Genomic DNA, 9,224 nt, shown 5'->3' on the forward strand with positions numbered 1-9,224 from the left:
CAACCATCTCTTGATCAACTGCTTCCATGCTTTCTAAAATCGATGTTATAATATTACGACGTAGAACTATCTGCTCGAGCATATTGTACGTTGACGTCCACACGGGCGGACAATCCATCAGCATGGTATTCTCCTCCAGCTAAAATCATGATAAATGAATTTAAAAATTTGCTTATTCATCAATTAACAGTCGATTTAACTATCAATAGAGTCAATAGCTTTTCACCTAACTAGGATTGCATAGACTTTGCTAGAGACTTTACATTTTAAATAGTTTTCACATACCACAAAATAGTACTTTAAAATAATCTCAGTACGACTTAACATTTTCTTTAAACCGTATGATTGCCATGGAGAAAGAGCAATTTGTCTATCAGATGAGGGGGTAAAGCGGCTCGCCTTGTATCATACAGAACTTGCACCTCCGCTGGGATCCTAGAAGGTGGTGCACAACATGCAGGCACACAATTATATCTACAAGCCAGCTTCCCTAAATTTGGACACTTTGCGGAAATTTTAGCCCACCACTGAAGCGGACAGCAATCAAGCGGAGCGGTCGCTTCCGAATGATATTGTACAAGTTCAAGATCTGCTTTCTCCTCTGCAGGCATTCCACTTTTTGTCGAACATAAACCACCAAGTAAAAGTTCCATTCCTAAATGTGGTTCATTAATTATCAAATGTTACTAAATATTGGAAGAATTCAAATTATGATTTATGATACTTGTACATACCAGATAGACGACTTTTCTTATTTGGAGGCTCGTCCTCAATTTTAATAGTTGTTGTAGTATCCCCAGACTCTTCCTGTATTAATTTTGTCAACATATCTTTAATAGGAGTTGCAACTAGATTTTTATCTTCTTCAGTAGCATATGGAAGTTGCTTAAATCTAATGTTATACATTGTTTTAGTTATATTTTCATTTACAGACACACCTGACAGTGCTAAACACTACAAGTAAAAATCTATAATTACCTTGGATCTAGAGTGGTAGCAATTTGAAGTAAAAGAGTAACATTGAAATCTGCATATCTATCACAAAGCATATCGGATAAGGATTCTTTGAAAGATCTAGCTATATCGTTGTCAGTTTCTTTTACTTTGAGATGAGAAGATACAAGTTGCCAAAGTAATGGTTTTAGTAATGATATCAAAGGCATTTTTTCCTCGCTAAGCGTCATGATAGTAACTTTGAACGGTTCCAGAACATTCACGAGATCTTCTATGATCTTCCACTGTTCATTTGTTAGATCAACCATCTCTTGATCAACTGCTTCCATGCTTTCTAAAATCGATGTTACAATATTACGACGTAGGACTATCTGCTCGAGCATGTTGTACGTTGACGTCCACACGGGCGGATAATCCATCAACATGATATTCTCCTCCAGCTAAAATCATGTTAAATGAATTTAAAAATTTGCTTATTCATCAAGTAACAGGCGATTTAACAATCAATAAAGTCAATAGCTTTTCACCTAACTACAATTGCATAGAATTTGCTAGGGACTTTATAATTTGTAATTGGTGAAACAGGTTTATTATTGTTCCACTCCACCAAGTGAAGATTAAAGTACAGTTCCCTTTATTTATGCAACTATTGTAGGTGGAACTCTACCATAACATTGTTTGTGTACAATATAATTTTAAGTTTACCTCCAGTAATTGTTCTTGCATCGACAGAGCTGCCGATGCTGATGGATGGCTTGCGATAGCTCCGATAGCTGCTCTACATTTAGACAATATAGAAGCAACCTCTGGATTTTCAAAACAAGCTTGAGCGCATACTTGTAAAGTATGAAGTAAACAAGGAACTAATGTTAATCCCCGATTTGTTAATGCAGTTAATAGTTCTGTTCTAGATGTAGCTACCACCACAGCAGTTATCCTCTCTATTTTCAAATCCCAATCAAGCAACAAAGAATCTATTGTATTGCCCCATTGAGACTCTTCCCAATCCAACGGCGCATGAATTGTACTTAATACTTTACATTCTAAGACTGGTTCACCAGTATTTTGATAGTAAACAGAGATACTAACAAAACGTTCGTCAGAATTTGATCTCCACTCTTCAATGGTAAGACCCACTTCACCAGTGACACAAGTCAAAGTTGTTGCCACTGATTCACGGAAGGTGTCATAAATCTTTGGTATGATTTCATCTTCTAATTTATTTTTATTCGGAATTTCGCAAGGCGACCGCAGAGTTGCGACTAGCCTCTGAAATCCTCGGCCTTCCACTACCTCAGGTAACTGTAAGTCCATTATAATGAATTCTGCTATAGCATCAGACACATTTTTTCCGTCGATGCTTGACTGATTAATAGCGTTCTCTTCGGGCATAAGAAAGGCCACGTTTTGGCTGTTGTTACTGATATTAGAACCGCTTTTAATCATGACTCGTAACGGCTGACCGATTGAAATGTCATCCTCGATGTTAGAAAGACTTATATTCGGATCTGTCACGAACTGAATGTCCCCGTCTATCTGCACAGTACCATCAGCATTAGTAGTGTAAATATGTTGTGCGGACGTTAAACCTGCCTTTAATAACCTCTTTTGAGCTTTCCGCTCTTTCATTTCTTGTGAAACTACCTGTCTTCGAGGAGGATTAGTAGCTTCGAGTTCTAACAGCTCTTGAGCATGTTTGTTTTGCAAGTGCATACGTAAGTTGCTGGTGTTACGATTGTAGGCGATTTGAGTTTTGCATAAGATGCAAACAATCTTTACTTTAGTGAGAATGTCTCCATCGTCTGTGGCTGGAAATCCAAAGAACTTCCAATAGATACTTCGCATCGACATGGGCACCACTAATTTCTTGTACGTGTACGTATGCTTTTCTTCCATCATTTTTGCAAATACCATTTGCATTTCGGTCTTAGAATCCTCCGCCGTTGCGGATTTTCCGCTATTCGACAATGATATTGATTTACTTTCCATGATTCTAAATCAAAAACCCATATGTGCCGGGCGGGTCTTGTTGTCGTTTCAGATATTAAAATTCAAATATAACGTATTTATTGTATTTCGGCTATTTCATAGCGTCTTCTTTTTCATAAAAATGGAGGATTTTCGTTGCATAATTTACAATGTAACCGTTCAGAACGATGCATTGCTTTTCCGTTTATAATATCCACGCTTCCAAATTTACCGCGAAGCAATCCGATATCTCAAAGCTTGATGAATTATTTCACAGATAAGTATATCGAACTTCAATTTCTCGTTTCGAAAAGAACGATGCACAATCGGTTATCGACCACCTCTCGTAACGACACTATCGACTTACGTTCTCTTGTTCAAAGAAATATCGCTACGTAGACCTCTCAACTAATCGATCCCACAAAATGGTTGCGGTTTCAACGTGGCGACATCTTTATCGATTATTCCGTTCAATATATAGTCTTGTTTAAATGAAAACAAAATATTTTATTACAGAAAAAAGAGAGGAACAATTTCATAAAACCATAGGAATACGAAATTATATATAAAAAAAATATGTATTCTATTTTTAATTGTTGCTTTTAGTAACTTATCTACGCACGTACCTGTTTAAGTAAAAAGAACAGTTCCTTACCAGGCTTGAGTGTTAAATGTTTGCAAACTGTCTATTATATGCATACGTTTTATTTAATTATTAACAAAAGAAAGTGAATTCTTACGGAACAAACAATTGAATATGAAGACTTTTTAGTGAAAGTTCTATTTGTAGAAATGTTATCAGACCTAAAATTTTGATAATACTTTTCGGAATGCGATTATTTTATTTCGTTAATATTTGTCAGGTATTCGTTTTGAATACAATTTAAAATTGAAGTAATGAAGTTAGTAGTACTTTCACTGGAAGACATGTATTTGCCTAGAAAGTATAAAATACTATTATTGCTGCTAGTATGGAGACTAAGCTCTGTATTTCTTGTTCAAACTGCACATGTACCAGATGAATATTGGCAATCGTTGGAAGTGGCTCATCATTTAGCATTTGGATATGGATACCTAACATGGGAGTGGACTGCAAACATTCGCAATTACATCTATCCATTCCTGATATCTATCATTTACAGAATATTGGCACTAATGTCATTAGATTATGTAACAGTTTTGACAACAGTGCCTAGAATATTCCAAGCATTAATCAGTGCTTATGGAGAATTCAAATTTTATCAATGGACAAAAAACAAGTGGACACTATATAGCTTATGTATAAATTGGTACTGGTACTATTGTGCCACAAGAACATTGATAAATACTGTGGAAACTGCATGTACTATGATAGCACTAACTATGTTTCCATGGCCTGACAGTAACAACAGAAGCATAAACTTTCTATGGATTGTAGGGTTTCTATGTATGATGAGACCTACTGCAGCTATTATATGGCTACCCTTATGCATTTATCACTTATGTACTAGTTCAGAGAAAAAGTTGATGTTAATAAGTCGATACAGTACAATATGTATTATTTGTTGTTTAAGTTCAATATTGTTAGATAGTTTCTGTTGTGGAACTTTAATTATCTCTCCTTGGGAATTCTTTCGTGTAAATGTGTTCTACAAGATTGGAGACTTTTATGGAACCCAGCATTTACTGTGGTATGCATTTTGTGGATTGCCAGTACTTTTAGGACCTTACTATGTTGTCTTCTTATTATGTATTTGGCAGATAACAAAATATTCTGCATGTTTCTATCGTCAAACGATTATGTTATTTGTAATTAGTTGGACAATTTGTATATATTCTTTGTTATCTCACAAAGAATTTAGGTTTTTATTACCTCTGTTACCGATGTTAATACTTATATGTACTTCCTGTACGCCACGTTTAAATGTTAAATTTTCGAAACTAACAAGAAAAATATTCGTGATTCTACTCATAGTTACTAATATTGTTCCTGGATTTTATTTTTCGATGATACATCAACGCGGAGCGTTGGATGCGATGAATATTCTCCGCAAAGAAATTACCAACACTAGTAATACAACGAACATGCTATTTCTGACTCCTTGTCATGCTACACCCTTGTACAGTCATTTACACGTGAATCTACCCATAAGAATATTGACTTGTGAGCCTAATTTTCATAATTCTACAAATTACGTGGACGAAGCAGATGCATTTCTTGCAGATCCAATGCAATGGCTCAGTCACAATTACAATGAAAATGATGCTGCAACAATACCTACTCATGTAATAACATTTGACACTGTCTCACCAAAAATAGTGCAATTTTTAGAACATTATCAACTCATTTCTGAGATATTTTATACGCACTTTCCTCAATCAAATTATGGAACATACATTCATATATACAAACTGAAATAAAAATATTGAATTTGAATTTTGAGGAACGAAATATACTACTTCTGTTTCCTCTGCAGTTTATTTCTAAATCTAAGATTCTTTCATTGAAATGAACAATTGAGAAACTAAGCTGATCAATTCTGTGACATAAAAAGTAATCGAACCAATATTATTATATACCAAATTGATAATACTATTTATTATAAAGACACTACTAGACATACTAAAATGAAGAATTAAAAGTAAATAAAGTTGATTAGGTTATAAGAGGTTCAAACATCGCGGGCTGCAGGAGCGTGTTAAGATGTTGCAAGCCCAAAGCAACAATTATTATTTGTTTTGTATTCATATTATTAGGTCTGTCCTTAATATTATTATTATAAAAAAATATGAATTATCTTCTGTGATATAAAAGTACACGATATTGAATAAACTTCAGATCATTCTACCGGAATACATATGTACATAACTCATGATTGTCATATATCGGTATGTTACCATCTAAGTCTAAGTCTTTACTGATCAAACGAATGAATATGTTTGGAAACGTAAATTTTACACTATTAAGTATGTAATTAATACATTTTACATATCTCATTTTTAACTACTTTGCATCTTCCAATATACAATACGTACATTTAAAAGTCTTACATCGTGGACATATGTACATAATCAGTTTTGTTTCCGTAAGGCTCGTATTCCAAAACATCTAATCATTCCCGCACAAAATCGCAAACTACAATAGAAGCTCGATAATTAATCATTTTGGGGCTGTGGTAGGCCAGATTTCCAAAAACTGATCAATTAACGGCCTCCAATCACACACGCGTTCTTCCTGCCGATCGTTCGTTCACTTGTGACGTAGCTACATTATGTAGCTACATACAGCCTGCATGATACAGAGTAGGCTGGATGTATGATGTACGCACTTTTTGATCAGCTTACTGTCTCTGTTAGAGATATCAAAATAGTTATTGAGTATTGAAACATTTGATTTAAAGCATTATATAATTATTAAAAGTGTAATTATTTCATGACGTCCTTTGTAATTGTTTGTAATGATCCTGGATCCTGGTGATCCTGGTGAAAGCATTAAACGAAGCAATCATTTCATTTTCTTATTATTTGAGATAATTTCGGGATTATGTAAGTATTATTGTAGTTCTAAGTAAAATGGTGAAAGTATTATAGTTGAAGGTGAAAAATTGTTATAAACATGTAAGTTATTAGTAGGCGTTAATCGATCTCGAAAATGCCGAGGTGCATTGTGGAAAATTGTGGGAATCGAACTTCTTGTAAGTCTGCTAGGCAGGAAGTATTAGAAGAAGAAATGAAAATTACTTTTCATAAGTAAGTATGAAGAAAGTAATACCAGCACACAAAAATATTTCTCTACAAAAAAACAATTTTTTTTATAATTACTATATAATTTACTTCTTAGGGTTCCCAAAGATACCAATAGCCGCATACTGTGGTTAAAGAATTTAGGGTTAGAGCAATATTATATGCGCAGCGATGCAGTAGTATGCTCACTCCATTTTAAGAATGAAGATTTTGATAGGACTTCTCTATCACGCGTAAGGTTGAAGTCACATGCTGTACCTTATGTATGTAATATTTTGTCATGTGTCTGTTACATCATAATGTTTTTTTCCGGGAAAATGTTTTGAAGTTGGTTATTTACATTTAAAGGTACAAATTCCAAAAGAAGATGAAGGAAGCAACAATGAACGTAATACTGAATTGTACTCAGAATTATTAAATGAAAATTCATCTTCTACTGTATGTGTTTATTTACAATACATTTTTATATTAGATTATATTATGTAAGATAGGATAATAATCTTATAAAAATATTATTATTGTTTATAGTTGCATGTGGTATTGAAAGAAGAGGTACAAGATGATTCTGATGTATTTGCTGAACCATTACAGAAAATACAGAGATGTGATTCTGTAACAAACATTGAATGTGTAAGTTTCTGTTATGTATTATTTATATGTGTGTGCAGTATACAATAAGCATTGTATGACAAATATGAATTATTTTATTACAGTTAAAGACATTGTTGAACACAAATGATATAGGTGTGCAAGTGAAAATGCCATCTCAAAATAAAGCAACATGTGTGTCACCAGAGAGGATATTTCACTCTCCAGAGAAGGAAGAGCTACGGAAACATGCAACAAGGTTAAAAAAGAGTTACCAAAGTCAATTAAAAACACTACAACAGAAATGTAAAAGACGTGAGAACAGAATTGAAAATTTAGAAACAATATTGTTAGCCCTTCGAAAGAAAGATTTATTAGAAGGTGAGCTTATTGATACATTATAGGGCATGTCAGGTTTGCATAAGGAGCTTTTCAAACAACCCAGTCGGCGCATGTATTTTTCAAAAGTGAGATTATTTTCTCTAACTTTACACTATTACTCGCCACGTGCTTATTCATACGTACGGCAAAAATTTAATTTGTCCATTCCCATCCAAAAACCACACATAAATGGTTTCGGTCAATTAATGGCAAGCCTGATTTCAATGAAGGAGCTGTTAGACATATTCAAGAATTCAATAACAGTACGGAAAATAATTTATATGCCAATCTAATTATAGATGAGATGTCTATAAGACAACAAATTGAATTTGATGGCAACAAATTTTGTGGTACGGTAGATGTAGATAAAGAATTTGCATGTAACAGAAATAACATGGTGAAAGAAGCTTTAGTGTTTTTATTAGTAGGATTAAATAAAAATGGGAAGATACCTGTTGGATATTTTTTAATTAATAAAATCAACGGTGAACAGAAGTGCAACTTAGTGTTGCAGTGTTTAAAAGTTTTGCATGAAACAGGGGTGAAGTGGTTTGTTTTACTTGCGATGGTGTAGGTAAACAATATACTTATTGAGTAATTAAATAATGAACGTATGTTAATATTCAGTTACGTGTTTCTCAAATTAAGTGAAATACAGAAGTTTTATTTTCTTGTCAATTAGTGTCAAAGAATGCAACAACTGATCAGATTAGTTTCGTAAATAAATCGAAACCCTGTATCGGCACACTGTTTTTTAGGCTATCAAATATCACACGGAGTCTTAGGAAGTAGTAAAATCTTTTACACAAATTTAATGAAATACTTTCAGGTACCCAGTTTAGGGCTACGAAATTAGAATGTTCAAGAAAAGGTAAAGAAGTTTCATAGTATTCCCATTCATTACAATTTCCCTTGCGGGAATGCCTTACCGTCTCGTGGCCGCGGGATTCCGGGAATCGGGTAACGTCGTCACGGCGTGCGAGCGAGAGCGGTAGAGCGAGCTGCAGCATCGGTGCTCTCCGTCGGTGTGATGCGTGCTGAGGAATTTCAGGGGTCTATGGGGGGAGATGTGTGAGCGAGAGAGTACGGTAGAGCGTGCCGCGGTATCGGTGCTCTGCGTCAGTCCAATGCGCAAGGACGTTGCGTCATACAGTTTATTGACCTAGCTGTGTACGCCGTATACTATGGCCGTACCTGGCTGTACCATGCGGTGTTTGGGTCGTTCAAGGAGGCAAAAACAATTCAACACGAACAAACCTGCCTACGCCCAATACATAACGGCGTTAGCTTCCTCACTTTCTCGTGAGCCGTCGCGGAGGGTGGGTGCGCGTCTCGTACTTGTCATTTCTCTTGTTACTAACCCATTGTTTGTTGCAGGCATTCGACAACCATCAATTTATTTACTGTGCATATTGTTGTATCCCCTATCTTGTTACTAATCCCTTGTATGTTACAGATGTTCGAGAACCATTGGCTTCGATATTTATCTTCTTATGTACTGTGATTTATTTACTGTGCATATTATTAATTTATTTATTGCGCATATTGTTGTGTCCCCTCTCTTGTTACTAATCCTTTGTATGTTACAGATGTTCGAGAACCATTGACTT

General features: G+C 34.9%; 2 protein-coding genes across 2 annotated transcripts; one reads left to right on the plus strand and one right to left on the minus strand.

Annotated features, from left to right (window-relative positions):
• Positions 1–332: 332 nt before the first annotated feature.
• Positions 333–2,970, minus strand: LOC107186690 (zinc finger BED domain-containing protein 1-like). The gene is made up of 4 exons (XM_015574622.1): positions 1,660–2,970; positions 979–1,394; positions 735–892; positions 333–655 (listed from the first exon to the last, which is right to left on the minus strand). Exons 1-4 carry the CDS (start codon positions 2,941–2,943, stop codon positions 333–335), a joined length of 2,181 nt encoding a protein of 726 aa, XP_015430108.1. The 5' UTR covers positions 2,944–2,970.
• Positions 2,971–3,849: 879 nt separating this feature from the next.
• LOC107186665 (GPI mannosyltransferase 3-like) lies at positions 3,850–5,322 on the plus strand. Its single transcript, XM_015574593.1, has one exon. The coding sequence runs from the start codon at positions 3,850–3,852 to the stop codon at positions 5,320–5,322; it is 1,473 nt and encodes a 490-aa protein (XP_015430079.1).
• Positions 5,323–9,224: the final 3,902 nt, after the last annotated feature.

Source organism: Dufourea novaeangliae, unplaced genomic scaffold (genome assembly GCF_001272555.1).
Source record: "Dufourea novaeangliae isolate 0120121106 unplaced genomic scaffold, ASM127255v1 scaffold84, whole genome shotgun sequence".
Lineage (NCBI taxonomy): Eukaryota > Metazoa > Arthropoda > Insecta > Hymenoptera > Halictidae > Dufourea > Dufourea novaeangliae.

Bases quoted from the DNA above. Each gene is read 5' to 3' on its own strand.
- LOC107186690 (XM_015574622.1), bottom strand. From the start codon at position 2,943: ATGGAAAGTAAATCAATATCATTGTCGAATAGCGGAAAATCCGCAACG. The intron at 893-978 runs GTAATTATAGAT...GTATAACATTAG, and splicing joins GCTACCACTCTAGATCCAAG to ATTTAAGCAACTTCCATATG. The intron at 656-734 runs GTATGTACAAGT...AACCACATTTAG, and splicing joins TAAGAAAAGTCGTCTATCTG to GAATGGAACTTTTACTTGGT.
- LOC107186665 (XM_015574593.1), top strand. From the start codon at position 3,850: ATGTATTTGCCTAGAAAGTATAAAATACTATTATTGCTGCTAGTATGG.